At 44.1% G+C, this 26932-nt stretch overlaps 1 protein-coding gene across 3 annotated transcripts in view; it reads left to right on the top strand.

Annotated features, from left to right (window-relative positions):
- SH3KBP1 (SH3 domain containing kinase binding protein 1) overlaps nt 1-26932 on the top strand; it is a 305428-nt gene that overhangs the window by 192890 nt on the left and 85606 nt on the right. For all 3 annotated transcript variants that reach the window (XM_040997748.1, XM_040997739.1, XM_040997757.1), the window contains one exon: nt 15214-15289. In XM_040997748.1, the coding sequence (XP_040853682.1) occupies nt 15214-15289 (76 nt within the window). The remainder of the gene's footprint in view (nt 1-15213; nt 15290-26932) is intronic.

Here is a 26932-nt window from a genome sequence, read left to right as displayed (position 1 = left end):
TAATTTTTTCTGATTATAAAAAGGCCGATTTATTGAAACACTGGAAGGTTAAAAAAAAAAAGGAAAGAAAGAAAAAACACCAAAAATTAAATCACCTTGGAGCAAGCATTGTTAAAATTTTTTAAATATTTACTTTCAGTCCTTTTGCCATACATGATAACAGGTTAAGGTCATACTGCACACATGTATAGTTTTGTATCTTTTTGACTTGGCATTATATAAAATTCCCCATGTCATTACAACCTTTCAGTAAACATGCCTTTCAAAAACTGTGCAATACTCAGTTTGAAGGCTCTTGAAACAGAAAAGACTAGAGAGAACTGGAATTGGTGGTTGCACTGATTTCCATCAACATTATGTTTCAATCTTCCATTTCGTAGCTGAGAACATAATACTTTCTCGACAACATGAAAACAAAAATAACGTAGAAGAGCATTTTTGGCTTGTGGGCTGCCCCAGTGGTAGGCATTCCACATGCCTGTTGAATTTAATGTGTGCTATGCAAGACTGAAACAGGATTCCAGTTCTCCCTTGTTTGCTGATCTTGAAAGAAGCCTTTAAGAGCAGCCTTTGGCAGGAGGCCTAGACACTGCCAGGTACAGGACTGTGAATTCAGCTCTTCACATTTCAGGATCTGTCTGCACTTTCCACTAGTGCCTTGAGATGCTCTATCACAGGAGTTTGTGGTCTCATTTGGCTCCTGTTTCCTAACCGGCCTTGGGAGGAGTATCTGTTTGGCCAAGCAGTGTAGGGCGTCTCCTTCCATCATTGAATGGAAGCCAAGCTTTGTAAAAGATGTCTTGGGGTCATTTGCTCTGGTGGTGTAGTTTGTTCCGGAGAATCAAAATGCTCAATAAAAGGCTGCCTGTTGTCTGACACTAGCTCGTTTGCCCCAGGCACACGCCTTGTTGTTTATCCATCCTTTGGATGCTGCCAGAAGCAGTTGGTATGGGCCTTTGCTTGAGGGGTTCCTAGGATGGCCTTGCAGCCACTCACCATTGGTGCCACCTTCACCAAAGCTCTGCTGCCCTGGAAGCTGCGGGCCTTGCTGTTCCTGGCACCCTTGTTTCTCCTCTCCTTTTTGTTCTGTTTCTATTACCTCCCCAGTGGTGACTGTGTGCTGGTGGCTCTTGCCTTTTCTTCCTTTTCTCATTTCTCAGAGATACCACTGTTCTCTAAGCACAGTGTGACTGACTCTAGTTCAAGTTGCATGGTGCTCTCCAGGCCCCAGGCAGGGGAGTAAAGCAGTTAACCTCTCATGTAGAAAGTGGTTGTAATCACAACAGTCATGCATGTAGCTAGAGTTCACAAAGAAGCATTATGATGATCAGTGTTTTATTCAGTAAAATCAGTAGTAATTGCTAAGCACTCAGTATACCTTTAATTTAAGCCTCCGAGAAAATCTATGAAATCTCCATTTCAAAAGAATAAACTGAGGTATAGAGAAGTTGAGGAACTTGTCTAGGATCATACAGCTGGCAACTCTGTGCTTTTTTTTAAAAAAAATGTATTTATTTATTTTTATAGGAAAGACAGATTTACAGAGAGAAAGATCTATTATCCACTGGTTCTCCAGCAACAGCTGGAGCTGAGCTGATCTGAAGCCAGGAACCAGGAGCTTCTTCCTGGTCTTCCACATGGTTACAGGGTCCCAAGGTTTTGGGCTGTCCTCTGCTACTTTCCCAGGCCACAAGCAGGGAGCTGGATGGGAAGCAGAGCAGCTGGGACATGAATCAGTGTCCATATGGGATCCTGGTGCTTGCAAGATGAGGATTTAGTGAGTAGATCATTGTGCCAGGCCCAATTCTGTGCTCTTGAAGATGATTCCTCCTCGATACTAACTCATGTGCATTGCTAGATCCTTAAAGGATGGGTAGGTTTACCTGTTCTCTTGCTATATCCCTAGCATCTAGAATGTACATTACACGTAGTCTCAATATTTTTGAGTGGTTGTTGAGTTTATTGTTGACTGGAGTGAATTTCACATACTTAACCCTTTAAATATTTGAGGCACTTGGAATGATACAGACATAACAAGGGCACAGCCATTGCCTCTAGGGCTTCCATTCAATTGATCACAAAGTCATGCAGGTCAGTAGCCAAAAGTCCAAGGTGGGGACAATTCAAAGCCAAGTTCAGTATGAGCATAAGGGAAGTGAGAGAACGGATGGTTGGCATCGGGGATATTTCCATGGCAGGACACGTTAGAAATGTGTCCCTTACTGGTGAATGCATCTTGCTAGCTAGCAGCTGGAGAACCTGGGCTTACTGTGGGCTCTTTGAGGGATCTCTGCTCCTGAAACAGCTTAGGTCATGTCAGCGTCCTGCTACATAGCTGAAAGGTATATGAGCTGTGTCCCTAACCTCCATCTATATTTCAGGAGCTCCTGTTTTTGAGTATGTGGCCTGAACTCATTCCTTTTTTTTAAAAAAAAGATTTATTTTTATTATTTTTTCATTGGAAAGGCAGATATACAGAGAGGAGAGACAGAGAGGAAGATCTTCCGTCCAATGATTCACTCCCCAAGTGAGCGCAACGGGTCGATACTATGCCGATCCGAAGCCAGGAGCCTCTTCCTGGCCTCCCACGCGGGTGCAGGTTCCCAAAGCTTTGGGCTGTCCTCGACTGCTTTCCCAGGCCACAGGCAGGGAGCTGGAAGGGAAGCGGGGCTGCCGGGATCAGAACCGGCGCCCATATGGGATCCCGGGCGTGCAAGGCGAGGACCTTAACCACTTGCGCCACCGCGCCGGGCCCTGAACTCATTCTTAAAAAAAAATTGTAAAAATAAGATCATCGAGCCTTCCTAAGTAACCAATAATATTATTTTCTCTGCCCTTTTCCCATAAATTAAGGGAGTCCCAGTGATTGTAAAAAGAGTGTTATTCTTTAGGAATCTATGGAGCAAATGATGAAAGTAGAAGATGAGTCCTGCAATATTAAAGCCAGATTCTATTTAACATCAGCCAGGTATAGAGGTCCTTTTGTTTTTTTTTTTTAAAGCAATACTGTTTATTTTTATTTTGCTTGAAATTCTGAATTACAGAGAGAGAGAAGGAGAGACTGATCAAGAGAGGTCTTCCATCTGCTTGTTCACTCCTCAAATGGCTACCACAACCAGAGCTGGTCAGGTCAAAAGCCAGGAGCCGGAAGCCTGATTTGAGTCTCCCACACAGGTGCAGGGTCCCAAAGCTTTGGGTCGTCCTCTATTGCTTTCCCAGGTCACAAGCAGGGAACTGTATGGGAAGTGGAGGGGATGGGACATGAACCGCACCCATATGGGGAGCTGGTACCGTGGGAAGAAAGTTAGCTTGGTTTGTCAGCCCTGAGATCTCAATGGAATCAATATGTTATATTTTTGTTTTTTTAAAGTATTATTTTGTATGATACAGTTTTGTAGGTAAAGGGATTCTCCACTTCACCTCTCATCATTCTTCTCCCTCCCATATTATTACAGTAGTATAGTCCTTCAACAAGTTGCAAGTGCAAGAATCTGCTGTTTAAGTGCATCATGACATTGTAGGTATAGACAAAGGTAGAAAATCTAGTATCAAATTATTGAGGTATATTTACATGTTTTATTGGGAGTCTTCCTTTTATCCAGGAGTAGAGATGCATACAGATAGGTATCTTCATTTCCCGGTATGCTAGTCTCCATTTTACAGTTCCTCTATAAGAATATATGTACATACTTGTTCACCTATAGATCTATTGATTTTAGTGCTTGCTTCGGCAGCACATATACACCTATAGATCTATTGATTTTGTATTGTGCATGAGGGTTGCCTTACATCAGAGAATACATGATATTTGTCCTTTTTGGAATTGGCTTATTTCACTGAGCATAGTGGTCTTTAGTTTGGACTATTTTGTTGCAAATGGTAGGATTTCATTCTCTTTAATGGCTGAAGAGTGTTCCATGGAGTATCAGATATACCAGTTTATCTGTTTCTCTTTCGACAGGCATCTGGATTGTTTCTATGTTTTCACAATTGTAAATTGTGTTGCTGTAAATGTAGGATTCCATGTCACTTTCTCATGTAGGTTTCACTTCCTTTGGAAATATTCCCAGGAGTGGGGATAGCTAGATCATATGGTGGACCAATTTTCAGTTGTCTGAGCACTCTTCATGCTGCTTGGCAGAAATTCTCTGCTGAGAGCCTTGTCCTACATGATAGCATGGCATAAAAGCGAAAGGGTGAACAAGCGCATGCAAGAGAGAGGGTGTACTTGCTTCGTAGCAACCTGTTCTCACTGCAATTAATTTAGCAAATATGCATATTCTCTCCAGTAGAACTAACCCAATCCCTGAGAGTGGCATTAATCTCTCTGAAGTATGTGCACACTCCCAAAAGGCCCCACCACCGAACAGAGTCGCAGTGACAACCAAACAGCAGCAAGAGGCTCAGGGGGCCGAACCCCACTCAGGCCACAGTAGTCTCTCCCCGCGTCTCCTGCACTTTCACATACCTTATCTTTTCTTCTTCATCCTCTTAGTACCACCAGATCATTGATCTTAAAGGGACACATTTGATCATGCCACACTTCTGTGTGTATTATGTGACACCCATGGCTTTCAGGCCAAACACAAACCACAGCATTGTTCCTGTCTTACCTTGCTAGCCTCTAGGCCAGGAAACTCCCCCTTGCTCTGCCTCCCCATCATTGCTAACCCTGCTCTCACTGTGAATCATTCTTCTGGGCTGGGATATTGCCATTCCATGTGTGCATCTTGCCTTGCTTCCTAATTTCCTGGAATTCCCTTTCCACCATTCTCTACTTACAGATCCTTACACATTCTTCAGAATGTGATTGCAGCCCCCATGATCGCCATGAGACTTATTTCCTTGTGTAGATTCACAAATGGCTTTTTTTTCTCTCTCTCTTTTGTGTGCACTGGTGCACTGTCTTGGTAGTTTCTATTCCTTGCCCTGTGTTAATTCCTATTTCTTGACCTGTGACTTTGTCAGTGGGCCTCCCTATATTGCTGCATTTTGAACTCACTAAAGTTCCAGGACTCTGCCATGTCTTGTCTTTGCACGTGCAGCATCCAACCTAGGTTGAGGTTCAGGCTAGTTCTACAAACGAATGCTGAATGAATGAATGAGCAAACCTTCATTTTAGAGTTATAGAGAAAAACAGAACAAAATGTGGCTTTGCTCTCAGGTATCTGTTCAGTATGAAATGTGCTGGATGCTTGTCAGTTGAAAACATGTCTTTAGCCAGCTGGATTGCAGGTAAATTCTAAAGGTGAGCTGACAATCCCCAGCTGAGGGAAATAGCCTAGACTGTGTCATGGTTGAATAAATAAAAATATTTTAGACCTAAGAACGATTTTCATATGTTTATTGAATTCATAGGGTGCTGTCATTGAAAATTTAAGACTTGGTTCATGTGGGAATAGCAGGCTCCATGTTGAAGCACCTGGTGAACAAAATCCAAACTAGACTCACCGTCCTTGGCGCTGCTCTGCATCTCTTTCACTCCCTTACCTACTTTCTTTTTAAGTGCCTCAAATACACCTAAAAGGAAGGCATTGTAAATAGAAAGATAAGAAATTAATCCACTAGTACAAGGAATGTTTGTATCATAACAGCAAATAATAATCTTTGAAAAGTATAATGGCAAGTTATATTTTGTCCAAGTGATATGTGACATGGAACTTTACTGTGGCTTATTCATCCTCTATGAATAAGACGATTCTACAAAACTGCATGCAGATTGCTCTCAGAAACAGTGGGGGTAAAGTCTATACAAGGTGTTCATGTACTCAACTGTGTTGGGAGGACTCCTGTCCAAGACTTAATGTCTGCATGTGCACTGGTCACCTCTTAGAACACTTTGAGTCAGTCTTTATCCCTGAATGTTCCCAGCTTGAGTGCAAGCCCCTGGTAAACCTTGAGAAATTTCTTTTTATCTAAGTGTCTTCTCTCTCCTGTGGCTGTGTCCCATGGTTCTCCCTGGTTGTTTTGGACATGATCTCTAGAGGTGTTCACAAAGCAAACCAATGAACCAAATGATCAGAGCCTACCAGGAGTTAAAGTTCACAACAAATAAAAGAATTTGGCTAAAATTCTACTGATACACAGATGTGTGTATGTAATATCCAAATATAAAACAGACTCCATATGTTATGTTCAATGAGATGAGAGTTGAACAGCCTGAAGGAGTAAAGCCCGGAAGGACTTAATGAAAGAATCTCAATCGGGCATTTCATATTCAGCTTGCTTGTTAGTCCCAAGATTTCGAGCAGAAGATATGAGCAGCTGAGAGATAAAGAAAGTTGCATCACTTATAGGTTAGCTGTGAGCTCTGTTTGGAGTTTGGGAATTTACATGAACAAGAAGTAGTATATATTCTGAGTACTTGGGCATGGATATAGTAATGAATTATGGTGGAGGGTTATTAAATATTGAAACTTAGGGGATATCAGATGAGGTAGGTGCAATCTGAGGGTAGATTCCCAGTGTAGGAAACTATTGAAATATTCTCTGTGATAGTAACAAGGTTCTAGATAGAGGTCAAAGGGAAAAACGATGAATCTGAAAGCAAGGCCTTCATGATGGCTTAGATGTAGAAAGATGCAGTAAGAGGGAAATAAGGGATGGAATTGTAAGTGGTGAGCCGAGGTTATGGAGAGAATGGGCAAGGAATTTTAGGAAAGGAAGGTTATAATGATCACCCAGTTCTATTGACTGCTCATCTTGTGATGTGTTAATGAGGCCCCAAGAAGTAGGAGTTCTGTAGTTACCTAAGTTTGGAGTACTCTGAGATTAAGTTAAAAACAAGCAGGACTTTTTAGAACCCTTAATGTGCTACAACAGTCATTGTTTCCCAAATTTATCAACTTGCAGGATAAGGTATTTTGATAATTGGCTGGTTGCTTGTTTGGTTGGTTCAATGATTGGTTTGTTAGTTTAGCACACCATAGAAAGCGATTTTGAGATGAGAGAATGTGTGTGTGTGTGTGTGTGCGTGTGTGTGTGTACACACTTGGATGATAATCATTTGTGTAAGAAGCTCTTGGATCATTAGCCAAGACCTTGAGAGGCTGAGGAGCAGAGCAGGCTAGTAGAAGTATTTGAAGATCCTAGGCAGAAGTTTCCACCGAAAACCTTCCAGCATTCGACTCTTCTGTGTGATAAGCAAGTGCTGATGAATGGGAGTCCCGGGGCTATGTGTGGAAACAGGAGGAGAGACAAGGCCAACAGTGCCTGCAGAGACATTCTGGCCTGTCTCCTCTCACCAGTGGCCAAGCTGGAAAGGCTGACGGAGGAGAGCAGCTGAAAGACTAGGGCTACAGCAGGCATTGAGCGCCTGCGGTGCTCTCCCAAAGAGGCCATCTCCCTTCTTTGAGCTGTGTGGTAGGTGCCAGTGCTGGGGGATGAACTGAATCCCCCACGCCCTGCTTTGTGCAACAGCTGCTTGCTCACCTGTTCCTTTGTGTGCATAGAAGAAAGATGAACATTTCACTTTTCTTAATGGTGCTATTTCTAAGAAGGAACAGTGAGAAGGTAGTTAAACTGTCAAGCAGGCTGTCCTTGGCAGGTGCTTCTAAAGCAGCTAGGAAACTGACAAGGTTTGCAGTCGTGAACAGGGAAAGGGGATTAATATAAGTTGAATTCTCTCTAGCTTTTCAAAACAACCAAAGAAATGAGCATCGATCGTATGATTAAGTCTTACTCCAAATATTATCATTAAGAAGTTGCTTTTTTTTAAAAAGATTTATTTATTTTATTGGAAAGTCAGATATACAGAGAGGAGGAGAGACAGAGAGGAAGATCTTCCATCCGATGATTCACTCCCCAAGTGAGCGCAACGGCCAATGCTATGCCGATCCGAAGCCAGGAGCCAGGAACTTCGTCTGGGCATCCCACGCGGGTACAGGGTCCCAAGGCTTTGGGCCATCCTCGACTGCTTTCCCAGGCCACAGGCAGGGAGCTGGATGGAAAGTGGAGCTGCCAGGATTAGAACTGGTGCCATATGGGATCCCGGTGCATTCAAGGCGAGGACTTTAGCCACTAGGCCACGCCGCTGGGCCCAGGAAGTTGCTTTTTAAAGATTTATTTACATACTTGATAGGCAGATTTACAGAGAGAAGGAAAGACAGAGAAATATTCCATCTGCTGGTTCACTCACCAAATGGCTCCAAAAACCAGGGCCAGGCCAGGTCAAAGACAGAAACTAGGAACTTCTTCCAGATCTCCCACATGGGTAGCAGGGACCCCGAGTATTTAGCAGGAATTGGCACAGAAGTGGAACAGGCTGGACCTGAACTGGCATGCATATGGGATGCCAGCATTGCAAGCAGAGGCATTATCTACTATTCCACACTAACCCTTAGAAAATTACTTTCAAAAAAAGAATCTCTTCCTTTCCTTGACATCTATTCTTACTGTTTCTACTTTTTTTTTTTTTTTAATTGGAAAGTGAGTTTTACGGAGGGAAGGAGAGATCTTCTGCCCTCTGGTTCACTCTCCAAGTGACTACAGTGGCCAGAGCTGAGCTGATCTGAAACCGGGAGCCAAGAGCTGCTTCTAGGTTCCCCACATGGGTGCAGGGTCCCAAGGCTTTGGGCTGTCCTCCACTGCCTTCCCAGACCACAAGCAGGGAGCTGGATGGGAAGCAGGGCCGTCGGGATATAAACCTACACCCATATGGGATCCTGGTGCATGCAAGGCGAGGATTTAGCCACGAGGCTACTGCTCCAGGCCTGAAAGTTCCTTTTCATGTATTATTCCTTTTGTAGTCATGTTTAAAAATAGACTGCGCGTTTGATTTGCGTATCTCCGATGATTAGTGATGAACATTTTTTTTCAAATAATTTGTGATCATATGTGTGGTTTCTTTAAGAAATATTTATTCTGGCCTTCTGACCATTTTTTTAATCAAGAATTTTTGCTTTTTATTTTTTGCCATTGAGTTTTGCTAGCTCCTTATATACGCAGGATGTAAACTACCTGTGAGGTGAATAGTTGGAAAATATTTTGTCACATTCTGCAGATTGTCTTTTACTGTATTTCCTTTGTTGTATAGAAGCTTCTGTGTTTGAGATAATTCTGTTTTTGTAATTTTGCTTTTACTGCTATTCTTTTGAAGTCATATCCAAAAACCTCTTGCCTTATTGAATGTCCTGAAAGTTTTCTTCTATTTCTTTCTAATATTTTCATTATTGGAGGTCTTAGGCTTACATGTTTATTTGGAAATGCATATCAAAACCATATTGAGATATCACCTCACCCCAGTTAAAAATAACTGTTACTAACACACACACACATATACACTGCTAACAAGGATGGGGAGAAAGCGGAATTCTTATATCATGTTTGTGTAAATGTGAATTAGTCTAGCCACTATGGAAAATAATGTGAAAATTCTTCAAAAAATTAAGGATAAAACTATCACATGATCCAGAAATCTCACTGCTAGATGCATAGAACCAAAAGAAAGAGCATCATTAGCTCAGAGTTGCCTGTGTGTCCTTGTGTTTTGCAGGACTGTTCACACTAGAGAAGATATAAAATTAGCCTAAGATTCAATCAAATGAACAGATAAAGAAAATGTGGTATATGTCCCCAATGCAATATCACTCATATATCAACATGACACTGTCATTTACAGTAACATGGATGGACCTGGAGAATGATGTGAAACAAACCAGACACAGAAAGAGATCTCAATCGTATATGGGATCTAAAAATTCAGTCTTACAGAAGGAAGAGAATAGACATTGGGCAGGGGATGCAGAGTTTAGTGAGGGGAGGCAAGAAGAGATTGGTCAGTAGATTCAAAGTTACACCTAGCGTGTCCTGGCATGGTAGCCAAGTGACTGAAGTCCTTGACTTGCATGTACTGGCATTCCGTGTAGGCTCCAATTCGTGTCCTAGCTACTCCAGTTTCCTTCTGGCTCCCTGCTTGTGACCTGGAAAAGCAGTAGAGGATGGCCTAAGGCATTGGGACCCTGCTTCCACTGGGGAGACCTGGAGGAGGCTCCTGGCTCCTGCCTTTGAATCAATTCAGCTCTGGCCATTGCAGCCACTTGGGGAGTAGACCATCAGAGGGAGGATCATTCTCTCTGTCTCTGCTTCCCCCTGTAAATCAGACATTCCAATAGAAATTAAGAAATCTTTTTTAAAAAGCTTCACTAAGGAAGCTCAAATGCTGATCTTGTGTTCACAGTGCAGTGACTGTAAGTAATAATGTGTATTGCAAGGTAGCTAGAAGAGGATGTTTAATGTTATCACAAACAAATACTATCTGTTGCAGGTGATGGATTTGTTAATTACCTCAACTTGAACGCTGTACAGTATATACACGTATAGAAACATCATGCTATACTCCCTAAATATGTACAATTGTTTTGTGTCAATTAGAAATGAAAACTTACATTTTTTTTCCAGTAGACCTTGAACATGTCCCTTTGGAGAGTTCCCTTTGTTGACATAGGAAGTGTTGTGAAGGTGGACTGCTCCGAGAATGGGGCTACAAATCTAGTGCTTCCTTTGTGCCATGCGTGTCAGTTTTTGAATTGAGGCTTATTTTGCATTGGTCTCAAAGAGTTTGAGCTGGGCCCACCAATTGCAGAGAAAGTGACAGTTGCTCATGTAAATTTTCCCATGACTAGGAAAGCCTTCCAGTGGATGCATGCAGAGCACTCCCTTGTAAGGACACATCCTTGTCTCCTTTGGTGGCTGGCTCCCAGGCTTCTGCTCTGCTCCTGCCGCTCCCTGCTGAAAGCCAGGAAGCCTTCCATGATGCCTTCAATCATAGGTATTCATGAAGGGAGCGTGCAGCGAGAAATCATAATATTTTTAAAAAGATTTATTTATTTGAGAGGCAGAGTGGAGACAGAGAACTCTTCCATTTCTTAGTTTAATCCCAAGTGGATGCAACTGTTAGGATGGCTCCAGCTGAAGCCAGGAGCCAGGAATTCCATCCTGGTCTCCCACATGGGTGCCAGGGTCCCAGGCACATAGGTCATCCACTGCCTTTCAAGGTGCACTTAGTAGGAGGCTAAACTGGAAGCAGAGTAACCAGGTCTCTGGAGATGGCACTTGGATGTAGGCTGCCAGTGTTGCCAGCAGCAGCTTAGCCCTTTGTACCACAACGGCAGCCCTTAAATATAAGATGTTTGCAGTGAGTCTTCAAAGCTATTTATGGAGGTAGATGAAAGTGGCCAAGTTGCAGATTCAACCATGTGTAGAGATCATGTCCTCCTCTCATCCCTGTGTCTCTCCTGTATCCTGTGAGCGGAAGTGGGGTGCTCCTGCTGGCTCCTGGGGCTCCCAGACTCAGTGCTCTCGGGAACCATTACCTGCAATTGCCATGTCAGTGTTCACATCGGCACTCAGTTTCCTCCTGCCTTTCTGCTTTCCTTCCTCATGCGCACTGGACACTTGGAAAATCTGTAGTGAGTGGACAGACAGGGAGGACTGTCAGGATTGTAAGAGGCATGCCATTTAAAGCCAGCTTTCATCTTCGCTCTTGCCAGCTCTGAAGTCATCTCTTGTGTTTGGCTTTGTATGAGCCTCTGAGCAGTATTCATGTGTGGTTTCTCAGCCCATCATTGTCTTATAAAATAGCTGCTCAGAGGCCTGGCCTGTGCACAGAGGCTTTGCCTGCTGCCAGGGTCCTGGCCGTTCTCTCCCTTCTCTCCCTCCCAGCTGAAACTGACCACCATTGTGATACAAGTGTTGTACTTGATGTTCTGGGAGAGGAAACTTTAAGGACAGACCTACAAGTGCCTTGTTGAAGTTGTGCCTACATTAGGAGCTGTTTTTCCCACCTCCCTCTTTTTTTTTTCATACCCTGAAGAATTTGCATCTCAATGAGATGCAATGATTCTCAATGAGAATAAAATCAGGAGAGTGATTGTACGCTAGTAATTTATGTGGCATCGTGGTCTCAAGTTAGAGAACTGGGTTCGCCTGGCCTGTAGTTTGATGACTGTAAGCTTTAAGGTTTTTTTTTTTCATTTTTGCGTAAAAAGAGGAAGAAAAGTTACTGAAATCATATGGTAGTCATCTGTCCTGGCTGGATACTGGATATTGTAGAACTAGGAGTGTGATCAGTATTCTCCTCCAAAAGTTTCCTTAGTACTTTTAGCTGGAAAGTGAAGGGAGCGTGACTTTTTATTACATATCCAGAGAAATGGGGTTTTATGAATTATTTATGTGGACAATTAGATTTGAAGTGGAGACTGGGATATAACGAAGACACAAGTTGACCTCAACCTGGTGATTACCATGCATTGAGCAAAAGCCACAGCATTAGGCCCAGGGTCAAGCTTTCTGTGCCAGCGACTCAGCCCTGTGCACAGCCGCTGTTGGAGGACTCAGTGGCTGCTGAGTGTGGGACAAGCAGTGAAGGCTGATACGGACACCTAGACTGGGAGACTTGTAGTTACTGTGCAGAAGGGAAGAGGAAGCATGGGGCCGAGCTAGGCAGTGGCCCCTTAGACTGTACTCCTTTAGTAGGCTTCGTGGGGAGGCTCTGGAGCAATGACAGCACACCTGAGTGCCAGGCTAAGGTTTTTGCCAGATTGGCTGCTGTCCTTGGAGTCCCTAGGGGACCAGGAGTCCAGGTGTTTTGCCAAATCAGCCATTGTCTGCTCTGGTATGGTAGGGCCACTGCAGACCTAACCCCCTCCCATGTGCCTTCCTTCCTCCTCTCCCTCTTCCCCTCCATCTGGCCTGCCCCGACCCACCTGAATCTCCTTTGCTAAAGGGTCTCATTGTCGATTACACTTCCCTGTTTTTAACTCGATGATTTTGTCCCATGGCCTGCTCTACTGAACTTAAGTTCTTCTCTGACATGGCTTGTTTGGTAGTAACGTCCAGTTCTTAGGCCAGTGGGAGTAGAGGAAGCAGAAGGGCTTTGTGGAAAAGACCGGAGAAGGGAGGAAGAAGGGTGAACACAATGCTTCATAGGTTTTCTAGATAGAACAGACAGCTGAGTCATGAACCCCAGAAAAGGCACTTGACTCACACTAATGAAATCCCTCCTGCATCTGAGTTGCTGCTTTCCAAACCTGAGCACGCATCAGAATCCCACAGAAGGTGTGTCTCCACGGAGATTGCTGGGCACCATCCCCAGACTTTCTGATTGACAAAGTCTAGGGTGGGGCCTGGGAATTGGTTTTACTATCAACTTCCTGGGTGGCACTGGTCTAGAATCCACACTTTTCTGGGCCTAAAGTCCTAGAGAAGAAAGCAAAGCTGCAAAGGGAGGGACTGGCCATGCCGTAGCTCTCTACCTATGGAGGAGAAAGGATTAAGGTCCAGTGAGCCCAGAAGAGAAGTTTCAGATTAGCCTCAGTATCACCCCCCACCCTCGTCACAGGATCCTCCCTGCTGCCGCGTGCTGGCTTTTCAGAAATGGGGAGGAAATGTTTATGTCTTTGTACACAGAGAAGTGGGTTTAACAGGTGCCCTTTCTTGATATCTGCCTGGGTGTCTGGTGGTGCAGGCCACCAGAGGGGGAGAGCAGTGAGCAGCATTTCCCCAAGCAAGGGCAGGTTATAAAAAGGCATGGCCTGCAAAGGGTCCTGTAAAGGAAGGCATCTGACGAAAGGGCCAGACCTCGGTTCATTCTCTTGTCTCTCAAGCAGAGTCGGGGTGGGGCAGTATTTGCTGTTGTGCTTCTCAATTTCCTCCTGCTGTTGGTACTATCCAGGGTCCTGCTTGGTTTCCTAACGTGTTATCTGTGGCAATGCTTTATCCTGGTCCCAAAAAGGAAAAAAACCAAAGCAGTCGGCAGGGGTCCTGCTGGAAGGGTGGGCAGGGACCTGAGTTAATGGTATTTTGAAAGCTTCCATTGTCCATACCTGACTTGTCAAGCCTCTGCTGAGAAGTTTTTCTGCTTTTGACTTTATGGCAGAATGACAGCACGTTTTTGTTCCCCTGATGTTTCTTTGGAATTGTGAAGATGCTGTTAGTTTGAGTACTTGGAGCCCTAGTTGAGGGGTGGCATATTAATTGGGCTTTCATTTTTTATCTAATATAGAACACCCTGCAGCACTAAATAAAAATGTCACTGTGTAAAAGTGTAAAGGCTTTCTGTGACAAATGTTTTAAAAGATTCATGAAGGGCTGCAGATTTGATTTATCTGATCCCTTTTCTGTGATGTATTCCTGTTTAATATTAGCTTCAATATTTGAACCATGAAGAATTTTCTCAAAATAAAAACTGTGGTGAATCAGTTCTATGTGAACAAAATAACACCATGCCCCCCTTTTGTTTTGTTTTGTTTTTGAAATTTGAGAGGCAAAGACAGAGATAGGGCATTCCGCAAATGCCCATAAAAGCTGGGCCAGGGCCAGGCAAAAACTGGGAGCAGGGAACTCAGTCTGGGTCGCTCACATGGGTAACAGGGAGCCAACTACTGAAGTCTGCTGCTGCCTGTGCAATAAGCGGGGGCTTCAGTGCAGCTCCTTCTGCTGTGGGAGATGGCTGTCTTAACTGCTGGGCCTAGAACTCAGCCTCGCCAGGAGACTGTACATCAAGCAGTTGAGTCCGCTTCTTGTGTTGGGTGGGCAGGGATGCTTGGTTTCCCAGCAGCTTGAATTGTCCCTGGGGAAACTCTTGGTTATTGGGGAGTCAGTGTAGCTGGCTGCCTGGTTGAGATGGCTGTTGGCTTGTTCTTATTAGACACTGTCCTTCAGTATCTGTCACAATCCCATAAGTGTGGGGAGTGGGAAGAGAGGGTCACACCTCACCTTCAGAATCCTTAGGTTGGGGTGTATTTGGGCGAGTTTGAGCTGCTGAGTCACCTGTATTCTCAGAAACACCTTGAGGGAGACAATATCCAGTCTTCTTCATGGATGGCCCATAAATGATGGCTGATAAGAGAATTCACCACAAGTGAAGGAAATTAGTTCCAAAAATCCATAATCTTTTTTTGAACTAGTCAAAACCTGCATTGAATCTTGTGCATTGGACTTTTATTTAAAAAAAAAAAACCCTGGAGGATTGTTTAAAAGACTAGAGGCGAGGGAACCACTAGCAGAAAACAGTTGAAACTGGTAGAAAGGAAAAAGTTGTTTTTATCTTTGGAACAGGTGTTTGCTTATACTCCAATACCTGGAGCAATGTATGAACTTCAGTGTGGCTTTTAGAACCGGTTTTGAATATTACATTGTTATGCCCTTAATTTATTCATTTGCCTTTTGGAGATAATCATCTTAATAAGTCAAATTATCTTTTCTGCCCATCAGACTATCGGGAAGAAGTTACCTCCAACTACAGCAACTCTGGACTCAACAAAAACTGAAATGGACAGCAGGACTAAGAGTGAGTTTCCTAAATTATCCATTTTACAGTGCAAAGCAGATAAGGGTTTTCTCATCCCTGAAATGCTTTTTGAAAAAAATCCCTGAATAATCTTGGCAGCTTTTTCACATAAAAATGTGCATGAATGTGATTCATTACATACTCACCATTAGGATGCACCCAATTTAGATGTGCAACTCGTGACGGGTTTTTTTCCTATCATTCCCTATCATATATGTATATGTATATGTGCATGTATATGTATATACACTGCCCATGTAGTGCAGAGTTTGGCTTTATCCAATATGCTGAGTACTTTGAGTAGTTTGGGTGGTGGAAAGATTCTTACAGAATGCAGGTTCTTTAGGCCTTCATGGACCTTCATGTCAGAGAAGCTGACCACTCAGCCACCACCAGACCACCTTGACCTCTCCCTGGCCTTCTCGGCACATCTGTGCTTCGGCCTCTAGATACCTCTGTGATGTGCGCACGTGGGATATTCAAGGCCTTGTGGAAGGACTCAGCGAGTGAGTGAAGAGGATTATCAGGGTTTTTGAACTGTGGTAGTCAGTGGAAATGTCAATTGAGGAACATGTTTTTAGTTTTTAGTTGCCACATTAAAAAGAAGCAATTGAGCTTCCTTTGTCATTTTTTAACCCATTATTGGCAGTATTATCACTCAATATGTAATCCATGTAAAATTATTAAATGAGATGCTTTCTTGCTTTTTTCCCCGGAAAGTCTTCATCATCCTGCGTGTATTCATAGGCGTGGCATATCCAGCAAAAAGTAGCCGTGCTCCCAGCGCCCCACAGCCATGTGTACCTAGTGGTGACTTTGTTGGGCGCTGTGGTTTTATGATGCTTCTGGGGCCTGAGAACACAGTCCTAAATATTCAGTTCCCAAAAGCGTGCAGGTGCATCCTGGCTCCAGCCAACACCTTGTTCAGTCCCGCAGACATCATGACGAGGGCGTGGTTTGCTGGTGCACTTTGACCACAGCTGCGTGGAGTGTTTAGCTGGGAGTGAGGAGGGCCAGTTCTGGTACTTACTAGCCCTGTGACATTGTGCAAATACTTTGGTTGTTGTGGTCCTTCTCTGTACTGTCTGCAAGTCGGGAGATTGTGCTGGAGAAAGGCCCTGAGCTTTCTCTCAGCATCTTGATCCTCTGGTTTAATTCTAAAAGCTGTAGGGCGCATTGTATAAGGATTCTGCATTCAGAGGACTGGGAAACTGGGGAGACCAAGGGAAGGATGGGAACAGTTCTGTGGGAGTGTGAGAGGCTGTGATGGGTAGCGATGTAAGTATGCCTGGAAAGGGGTGGCAAGGCAAGAATTATGGACAGGGGAGCCTTGAGGGGTGTTTTCCAGCAGATGTTTTTCATGGATTCCAAGGGCAAGAATTTCTGCAGTTTAATCTCACCTCACTTTCATTAATAGTGGCAGAGTGGCATAGTTGTTCTCCCACGATCTCTGTTTAGTGGCATCTCAGTCCATGGAGAGCTGCCTCCATTTGGACCATTTTCCCACTCTCAGAATATCTGCATTCTGGTGGAAGATGCAGAGGGCTGGCCAACTCTTAGAAATGACCTTGGGCTCAGGATGTGAGCTTCCTCCTGGTCAGCGCGGTAGGAGAGTTAAGCAGCTCCCTCTGTGTGGGTGTCCCTCTGGCTGAAACGCAGGTTCACACCAGGAACAGGAATCAGGATGACTCAACAGTGTCCAGGGGACTTGGGGCTTTCTGAATGAAAACGCAACTCAGTTGATCAGATTTATGGAAACCACCACAATCTCCAGTCCCTCCTGAAACATAACATTTATGATACTGAAAGTCATTGGAAACTCATGCTGGGGAACAGATTGTTTTAATTTTCATAACAAGAGGAAAACTGTCTAAATATTCATAATGAAGTGCCCTGAGGTGCCTCCAGCCTACCACATCTGGAGTTTCCCTCTTTCTTATTACAATTGATGCAGATTTGTAGCTTCCTTGGGATAGAAAAAATAGCCTGAAGAAAGCACTGTTTAACATCTTTCCGAACAGATAGCTTAGTTTTATAAATGCAGAAGGCCAACTGAGTCCTTGGGTTTGGAAGAGAAAATGCCTTGACGGGGTTTGTACAAGGACAAATGAGGTTTTCAAGTAAATTACAACCACAGCGCAAAGGCTGTGTTGTTCTTGCTGAGCTGCACCTGCTTTCGTAACAAAACACACTGCCTTTGCCACACTCTGAACTGACTTGCTTCTTTGGAGCTGCCCCTGTGATGGTCCCATATGGCGCCTTGTTGCTGTCATTGCATTGTTGGTTTCTCTGGGGCTAGGCTCTGTCTTCTGTTGTAAATCTCCATCACTCTGCCTAGAAAGTGCTCAGCGTGCAAGATAGCAGTGGAGCTAATGGAGCGCTGTGAGTGGTTCCTGATGTCATGGGCTCTAGCTTGGACCCCCTTCCTAAGCATTCAGCCATCAGGAAGAAAAGGATGCATTTGCTCGCCCACCACCCTGTTTCTGGGTCTGCAGGTTTCTGAGGCTAGCGGTGGTTGTCAGTGTTCCACGGGGCCAAAGAGAACCTTTGTTTCTTGTAGTCAGTACTCTAGGCCAGTCAGCCCACATCTACCACAGACAAACTTGCAATCTGATAGAGTCATTTGGCACGTTGCCACAAGGGAGACTGCAAACCAGGTGGGCTCGGGATGTCACCCAAAGAAAAAAGATAAACAAGGTAGTTCCAGGTTTCAGTGAGAGGTTGAACTCAGTGAAATGTAAACGATGAGGTGCTTTGATAGACGCAGAGCAGGACTGTGTGGGAAGGGCTCGCTCTTCAGTCTGGGCTATAGGGTAACCAGTTCCCGTTTCCTTGGCAGCTGAGACAGATGTGCAGTGTTGCATCTGCCAACGCTTTGCTTAAGTTTGGGGCTGGGCATGAAGACTGCTACCATGGGTCACAGTGGCCGCGATCTCCAAGGCAGCAGGGAGTGGCGCAAGCATTCAGGGCCCTGTCCCATGCTCCTGCGTGTGGGAGACCAGGATGGAGTTCTTGAGTCAGGCTTGCCCAGACCTTGCAGCCATCTGGGAAGTGAATCAACAGATGGTACATCTGTTTATTTTGATCTAGTTCTGCTTGCCTTTCAAATTAAATCAATATGTTTTTAAAGATTTCTTTATTTTTATTGGAAAGTCAGATTTACAGAGGGAAGGAGCTTCACTCAGGTTTCCCACATGGATAGCAGGAAGCCCAAACACTTAGTCCATCTTCTGCTGCTTTCCCAGGCATGGAGTTTGATCAGAAATGGAACAGCCAGGGATGTATCCAGAGACCATATCGGGTGCCAGCATCACAGGTAGCAGCTTAGCATGCTGTACCACAGCGTTGGCCCCTACTTGTTGGCACACTCTCTCAAAGATACATTTGGTTTATTTGAAATGCAGAATGACAGAAAAGAGGGAGGGGGAATCTTATCTGTTGGTTCCCTCCGTAAGTGGCCACAGCAGCCATGCCTGGGCCAGACAAAAGCCAGGAGCCTGGAACTCCACCCTGATTGCCAACCATCTTGCCCTTCTTTCCCAGACACAGCAGCAGGGAGCTGGATTGTAAAGAAGCCAGGACTTGAACCAGTGATCCAGTATGTGATGCTAGGAATCTGCAGGCTGTACTCTAGCCTTTGTGCCCCATGTCCCAAGAGTCCTCTCCTTTTGCAAAGAAGTACCTGTCACCAAGTGCCCCCAGCATGGACCTGCCATCTGGCTTCAGAGTCAGGGTCCTCCATGATGGTCCCCAGTGTACCTGTGCTGCCTAAGGTCTGCATTCGAAACACAGTGCTCTTTCTTGGACATGAAATTAAACCCTTATTCAGCTTGTTGCCTTGGATACTGCAAGCAGTCCTCCTCTGAGCAGAAGAAAGCACCTTTGCTCTGTGCTGGAGAAAGAGATCTTTGCATGTCAGACTTTCATTGCTTCTAAAAGAATATTGCTTTTTTAAAACAAGAGAGCGGGAAAGCAGTCGAGGACAGCCCAAAGCTTTGGGAGCCTGCACCCGCGTGGGAGACCCGGAAGAGGCTCCTGGCTTCGGACCGGCATAGTATCGACCCGTTGCGCTCACTTGGGGAGTGAATCATTGGACGGAAGATCTTCCTCTCTGTCTCTCCTCTCTGTATATCCGCCTTTCCAATGAAAAAATAATAAAACTAAATCTTTAAAAAAAAAAAAAAAAACAAGAGAGGGCCTGGCACAGTGGCCTAGCAGCTAAAGTCCTCAACTTGAACGCACCAGGATCCCATATGAGTGTCGGTTCTAATCCCGGCAGCCCTGCTTCCCATCCAGCTCCCTGCTTGTGGCCCGGGAAAGCAGTTGAGCACAGCCCAAAGCCTTGGGATCCTGCACCCGCGTGGGAGACCCGGAAGAGGCTCCTGGCTCCTGGCTTCGGATCAGTGCAGCTCCAGCAATCATGGTCACTTGGGGAGTGAATCATCACATAAAAGATCTTCCTCTCTGTCTCTCCTCTGTGTATATCCGCCTTTCCAAAAAAATAAATCTTTAAAAAAGAGAGAGCAGAAGGTATCATAGTTGATGCTTGTGAAATAATTTGCAAGCCAAATCCTCAGCAGCATTTGACAGCAAACATGGGGGTTGCAACTTTAGATTTGGGTCAGCTTCTTCAGAAAGGAAGATGTGGGGTTGGAGTTGATGGAGTGAACTACATGCTGTGTTTCATTTCCCTGCTGGAATTGCAATATGGAGCAGGCCTTCTTCACTTTGGCAGTGTTGACACTGGGGATCTATCTCTTTTGGCGACAGTTTCCTGTGTGTATATTGCCATGTATTCAGCAGCCACTCTGCCTTCAACCCAGCAATTGCCAGTAACATCTCTTCCCCCTGACCCTGAATTGTGACAGCCAAAAATGTTTCCAAGTATTTCTAGTGTCCTCTGGGAGGTCTTAGTCCGTTTTCTGTTGCTATAAAAAAAAAAAATACCACCGACTGGGCAATTTGGAAAGGTTGAAAGGCTGGCTCCTGATTTTAGAGATTAGAAGTCCCAGACTGACTAGCTGAGCTGCAACAGGGAAGGCAGTGCCTGGGCTGGGGAGAGCAAGGCCTTTGGCCCGTAGTCTCACGTTCTTTTATTATCAGATCCACCTGTGCAAGAGATCAAGGTTCTTATCATCTGAGTGCCGCCCCGACCCCAGGCTCTACCTCCCAGTGCTGCCACATGGAGGATTACATTTCAACAGAAGTTCAAACCGTGGAGGCCAATTTCCAAATGGCTGGTAAAGCTTCAAGTGAATGGCACAATGGCACTGGCATGTCCCTACTGCCTGGCACTCTGTGAATATATAGTGACTAAATGATGAGGAGGCCAGCATGTGTTTCACCCTTCTGAGTTGCCCCTGCTCCTCTGCAGCTCACCCAGAGCTTAAATTTTCACCTAGCTAGCCCTATCATCAGCACCTTGTGGTTCTGCCTTCCTGGGCCCACAGTCAGTCTGCCCCTCCTAGCAGACTTTGGGCAAGCGCCATCTCTAGAGCAGTATGTTCTCAGTGGATTTCCAGAACCAACTACAGAGATATCACCTGGGAACCTGTTAGAAATGCAAGTCCCCAAACTCAGCCCTGGCTTACAGAGTCCTAGGGCTGGGCTGGGCCATCTGCTTGGGCACACCCTCCACCTAGGGCTGTTGCTCTTTCAAGTGTGAGACCCACTGACCTCTAAGGTTTTGTAGCTTCCCTAGCATTATACTCATCAGAGTACTGCCAAGTAGGTGGGTTCTGGGTCCCACGTCACCTGTGTGGGTTCAGATCCCCAGGGAAGGGATCTGGGAAGCAAGGAACAGGTGCTGCACAAAATTCCCATCATTGGACGTGACTGAGAAGCACTCCCAAGCCTTGTACCTCTGAGGAATGTCTCTGTGTATTACACAAAGCTCCCTGCAGTTGTCCTTAAAGACAGGATCCTAACTTTGCTGCTTGGAAAGTTATTCCTCTATTTCTAATACTCTGCTTTAAACTGTGTGCATTGCTCTCACCCTCTTCTCACTGATGCCGGTAGAAAACCTTCCACTTGGTTCCAAGCTCCTTGAAAACCAAATGCTGGTCTTTTTCCCCTTGTTCTTTTACCTAGAACAGCATAGAAGTCCATTGTGTTATCTGCAAGGCCACGAGGCTAACAGTTCTGAAAAATAAAAGGGTTTTTATTATTTCCTGAATGATAAAACTTACTTTGGACCTCCATATGCCAGCCTTTACCCTACCTGGAGACCAGTCATTCACTTGCTGCAGTATTTTAGTGCTTGAGTGTGGCCTCAAAGCACAACTTAGAATGTTTCATACCTATAAACTGTGTAGTACCTTTTCTTTTAAAAATCTGGAAAAGTCTGTTCTCAGAGTCCTAAAAAGTGAGCATGAATCACTCCCTTGATGTCACTTGTCGGTTGAAGGAAAGAATTTCTGATTAGAATGTTGGTGAAAGTTGGCATCACTCAACTTGATACTTCTGTTGTGCTGTCCCGAAAGAACAAAACATTCCAGAGGGCCAGCATTATAGTGCAGCAAGCCAACCTTCCTCTTCCAACACCAGCGTCTCACGTGCATGCCAGCTTGAGTCCCACTGCGCTGCTAATGGAACTGGGCAAAAGCAGCAGAAAATGGCCCAAGAGCTTGGACTCCTGCCATATGTACGGAGGACCAAGATGAAGCTCCTCGCCCCTGCTTAGGCCTGAGCCATCACTGACTCTTGTAGCCATTTGGAAAGTGAATCAGCAGACAAAAGATTTCTCTTCATCTTTTCTTTCTTTCCTTCTTCCCTTTCTTTCTTTCTTTCTTTCTTTCTCTCTTTCTCTCTTTCTCTCTTTCTCTCTCTCTCTCTCACTCTGCATTTCAAATAAATATAAATACATAAATACATAAATAAATAAATAATTCAAAAAAAAAAGACAATTCTGGGTCTAGGTGTGGCTTGTTCCTTTCCACCACTACTGAAAACTCTGGAGCACTTCCTGTCTCGCCGTCAAGCCCAGAGCTAGCCTGATTTGGTTTCCCCTTTGCATGTTTGTGTTCAGTTTGCTCTTGTGCTTTTTGTTTTTTGTTCTGCTATACATTTTTTTAAATTAAGCTAAAGAAAATTTTTGCTTCTTTATTGTAAACAATGTGGTTTTTCAAAAAAGATTCATTTATTATTGTTTTTTGGAAGGTTTACAAAATGAAGGAGAGACAGAGAAGGAAAGATTCTCCATCTGCTGTTTCACTCCCCAAGTGACCATAGTGGCTGAACCTGAGCTCCAAAGCCAGGAGCCAGGAGCTTCTTTTGGATCTCCCATGAGGGTGCAGGGTCCCAGGACATAAGCAGGGAACTGGATTGGAAGTGGAGCAGTCGGGCCATAATCTGGTGCTGGTATGGAATGACAATGCTTGAAGATGGAGGATTAGCATATTGAGCCATGGTATAGACCCTGAATTGTTTTGGTTTTTATTGAATAGGTTATAAAACCAGCTGAAGAGAATAGGCATGTGAGTTCAGTTCGTTTAATAGTTTTAAATAATATGTGAATATCTCCACATTTTCAAATGGAAGTAATGGTCTTGGGGGTTTTGGATTGTGACTGGGCTATGTGGTGATTTTAATAATGCACATTTCTTAAAATGTGAAAAGCTTTAATTGAGACAAAGGCTTTTGATCTTGGAAGCAGGAAGTGGCCTTAGGGTCCTGGAGCCTGCTGATGCTGTACACATTTTCTCTGCACACTTGCATGTTCATGTTCATGTTTTGTTTTATAGAAAGAATAGCTGATTTTTTTAAAGATTCTTACAAGATTAAAGCAAAAAGCTTAAGATTTAAGATTTTAGTTTTATGCTAATTCATTTGTATTTTATAATCTTTCTAAAGGAAAAAGTGGCATCAAAGTTAGCTTAGTCACTGGATAAATTGTGCCTTGATTCATGTTTGTGAGTGTACTTCTTCCCTTTTTATCTCAGACTAATTAAATCTAGTGGATGAATAGATGAAAAATGCCTTCCCTCACTCCACTATGTGCTACACATTTAAAAATTATTATCTTCCCACATTCCCCCCCCCCCAAATAAAAAAGTGATTTTGGAATTATGTCCTTTTAAGACATATAAAACGGTTCCTCTTTGATGAAATCTGCCTTGAAAGAATCTTCCCTTTCTCTAAAGCACGCCAACATTAAATCATAGTTAATTCTGTTTATGACTGTATTTGTCTTTTCTTGCCATTCCTCTTGTCTTTACTTTCCTTTTTTTTTTTTTTAAGATTTGTTTTATTTTCATTGGAAAGGCAGATTTACAGAGAGGAGAGACAGAGAGAAGCATCTTCTGTCCGCATCCACACGGGGGCAGGATCCCAAGGCTTTGGGCCTTCCTTGACTGCTTTCCCAGGCCACAAGCAGGGAGCTTTGCCTTTAATTTCTCAAAGGAATAGATGGTCCATGCAAAGATAAGCATGGTTGGTTGGACTTCCTTGCATATTTCAAATGCAAAAGCTGACAACATCTTTTTCATGGTAGTGGTTCAATAAATATTTTTTGGAGAGTTATTTGAAAGTCACAAATTACAGACAAGAGAGATATCTTCCAACTGCTGATTCGCTCCCCAGTTGGCCAGAACGAACAGTTGGGTCAGAGTGAAGCCAGAGCTTCATCTGGGTCTCCCACATACAAAGCCCAAACACTTGGACCTTCTCTGCCCAGGCTATTAGCATAGAGCTAGATCAGAAGTTGGGCAGTTGGGACATGAACTGGTGCCCCATGTGTGTTGCCAGTATCATAGGAACATCTTTACCCACTAAGCCACAAACGTCAGTCCCAAGGTAACCCTACTTTTGCATCTGAAGGCACTGAGGTTGCCTGGAGCCACAGTGTAACTGCTTGAGTCCTGGCCTTGGGAAAGCCTGGCTGGGGCCACATACAGTCCTTAGTGTCCTGTCTTGCAGCCCAGAATCCTCTCCTTCCACATATTGTCTCACACAGTTCCCTGCACTTGCCAGCTACCACTTGGGGTTGTGAGGAGTACCAGCTCTGTGTGGGGTGCAGGGTTGTGAAGAGGCTGAGATGTGCTGCCCCAGTGGACAGTGCTCATTGGTAATCAACACAGTTGCTTGTGTCTTTTCCTTTGTGGTGCTTTCTAGATGATTCTCTCTCTATGCACATGTTTCATGGTAGAATCTAAAAGTGGACTATGGTGATGGTCACACAACTGTATGAATGTATTAAAATTCATCATACTGCAATAAAATTGGGTGCATTTTATAGTATAAATGTTGTATTTCATTAACTGTGTTTTTAAGAAGGCCAGTGATACCTGCCATTCTTACTATAAAGAAATGATAAGCCTGAAGTAAAATGACCCATGGAACGTTTTGAGGCATGCTAGTGCTTTCCTGGTGGTGGTTTCTCTTTGCTGGTTACAAGTGCATGCATTCCAGAGTCATTCATTGATTCTCTTACTATGAACCTGGCGCTGAAGGAGTAGGAGAAGGGTTAGGCTGCAAGGTAATGACAAGGAAACAGAAAGAGGCTTTTTTAGAGTGGAGGACGCATCCAGACGGTCTTTTTCTAGGAGATCACTGAACATTCCTGTTTTCTCGTGTCACATCTCTTTTTGTCAGGAAGTCTCATGTTTTAGGTAATGAATATCTGCCTGACCACAGCATAGTAGCTGTCAGTTGTCTTATTAAGTCATGCAATAGGAGGTCCAGAGATAGCCCCTCAAAGACTGGGTAACTTGATACACATCTCAGTAGTGTCTGGGCTCAGGGTCAAGTTCTCTGTGATTTTTCTTCCAATGAAGATGAAACAATGGTATAAACATAAAAGCCAGACACTTTGGTCAAGTCCCTGCCCATGCAGATTTTCTCTCACATCTCATTGGCTGGTAATGCATTGTATCCTCACTGCCAGACCAGTCAGCAGTGCAGACAGTGGGGAGTAAGATCAATACCTTTTGCCTGGATTTGTTTTACTCATCCCTAGGACTGTGGGAGGATTTCCTGTTTCTGAACAAACTGGGAATTCGATGAACTAGGAAGTAGACGGGGAATGGCCGCTGGCAAGTTAAGCAACAAGCCTACCACTCTTTATTAGCTTGTTCTGACAGAAGGTAACAGAAACACCACCTGCTCATTTCTTTTTTGTCCATGGGCATCTCATTTTCTTTGTAAAATGTCTCCATGATTTTAATTTGAACAAGTGTCTTAAAAGTGGGATTGCTTTTGCCAGGTAGTTCTGCAGTGATACTGCACATTGGTGGAGTAAGTTTTGAATGTGAGTAGTTACATTTCAGTAGCACAGTTGGTGGGAAAATTCATCAGGAGCTATCATTATCCAATTTAAAGATGCTTAACTTACCCCCTCACTCCCCCCAAACCCTGCCTTTAGAATCTGACCAGTTCAGATTTGGGAAGGTTTGCTATTAACTGAAGAGAGATGAAATGTTAGTAACCATGTGAGTTCAGGAACATGATATTGATGGGGTTTAGAACTAGTGCTCCACAGCAGAAGTTCATGAGCAAATGCCCTCAGAGGCCTGGGGTAAGCTAGGACAGGGGAGCTAATTGATCTCTTCAAGCCATGGGACACAGAGCTCAAGCATCCTTGCAGAAGCAAGGGAGTGCCCTTTTCTCGTCCCCCTGGCTGCTCCTCTCCCCTGCACGTCTCCATCTGAGGCCATAGTGTATCTGTATTATGAATTTATATTGCCTTTACTTTAGATATCACTCTTTGAGTGATGGGATGTTTAGCAAAATAAACATGTTTCAATGACATGAAGTCTACCGGGGACAATATAATTGATACTTGTGTATATAATTCTGGGTTATAATCTGTTGGGACTGTCCTAATCCTTGGGAAATATCTAAGGCCATTTAAAACCATTATGTTTGTCAACTTTGATGTGAAATAATAAATGCCTGTCCCAGTTGATGCTAATTCTCTTGAATTTTCCTTAACACCTTCTACCCTGAGTCATCAGAGCCCAGTTTTCTAAGTTGTCATTTCCCAGAGGGATGGTACATGTTTCTACTGTCTTCTCAACTGGTGCTTCTAGATAAATGGCGTTAATTTCACATCATGCTTTCAAAGGCATATAATTCAGGACATCGTTGAGTTGATTTTGAGTAGCTTGAATATTTTTCTGTCTTTGGTGAGGGTTGGTATATCTCATTGGTGGTAAGTAGACCCATCTTTGATTAGGCAGGTTCTCCCAGAGATGTCATGGGAGATGTTTGAACAAGTTAACTCTTCACACATACATGTGTAAAGAACATTCAGTCCGTGTTGGTTGGCTGTTTGGCTGACATATGTTTGCACACAGATTGGTTGATATCTGTCTCTTAAGATCTACCACAGTGGCATAGTTCTTTGCTGATTTATGTACCATTGCAGCCTTGTAACATGAGTGTTCTGTTTCTGAACAAGGCAAAGATAAAATGTAAGCATTTCTCTCTATAGATTATCTGCTTATGCATGTACCTGAAGTGTGTATAAACCCATACATGTCTATTTTCCTGAGAAATAGGAAATTTCTGTTAATTTGAAAAATGAAAAGCAGTTAATAGCATGTCACGATGTTGCATGATTTGTGAGGGGGAGTAAATGAAGAGGGGTGTATGTTTGGTGCAGTGGCCGCATTGCAGCGTGTGGCGCCAAGATCCCTAGCTCAA

This window comes from Ochotona curzoniae, unplaced genomic scaffold, assembly GCF_017591425.1.
Source record: "Ochotona curzoniae isolate NIBS_2020 unplaced genomic scaffold, NIBS_Ocur_1.0 contig_1274, whole genome shotgun sequence".
Taxonomy (NCBI): Eukaryota; Metazoa; Chordata; class Mammalia; order Lagomorpha; family Ochotonidae; genus Ochotona; species Ochotona curzoniae.
Note: the sequence above shows the minus strand (reverse complement) of the source record. Positions and strands in the feature narration are given on the sequence as shown.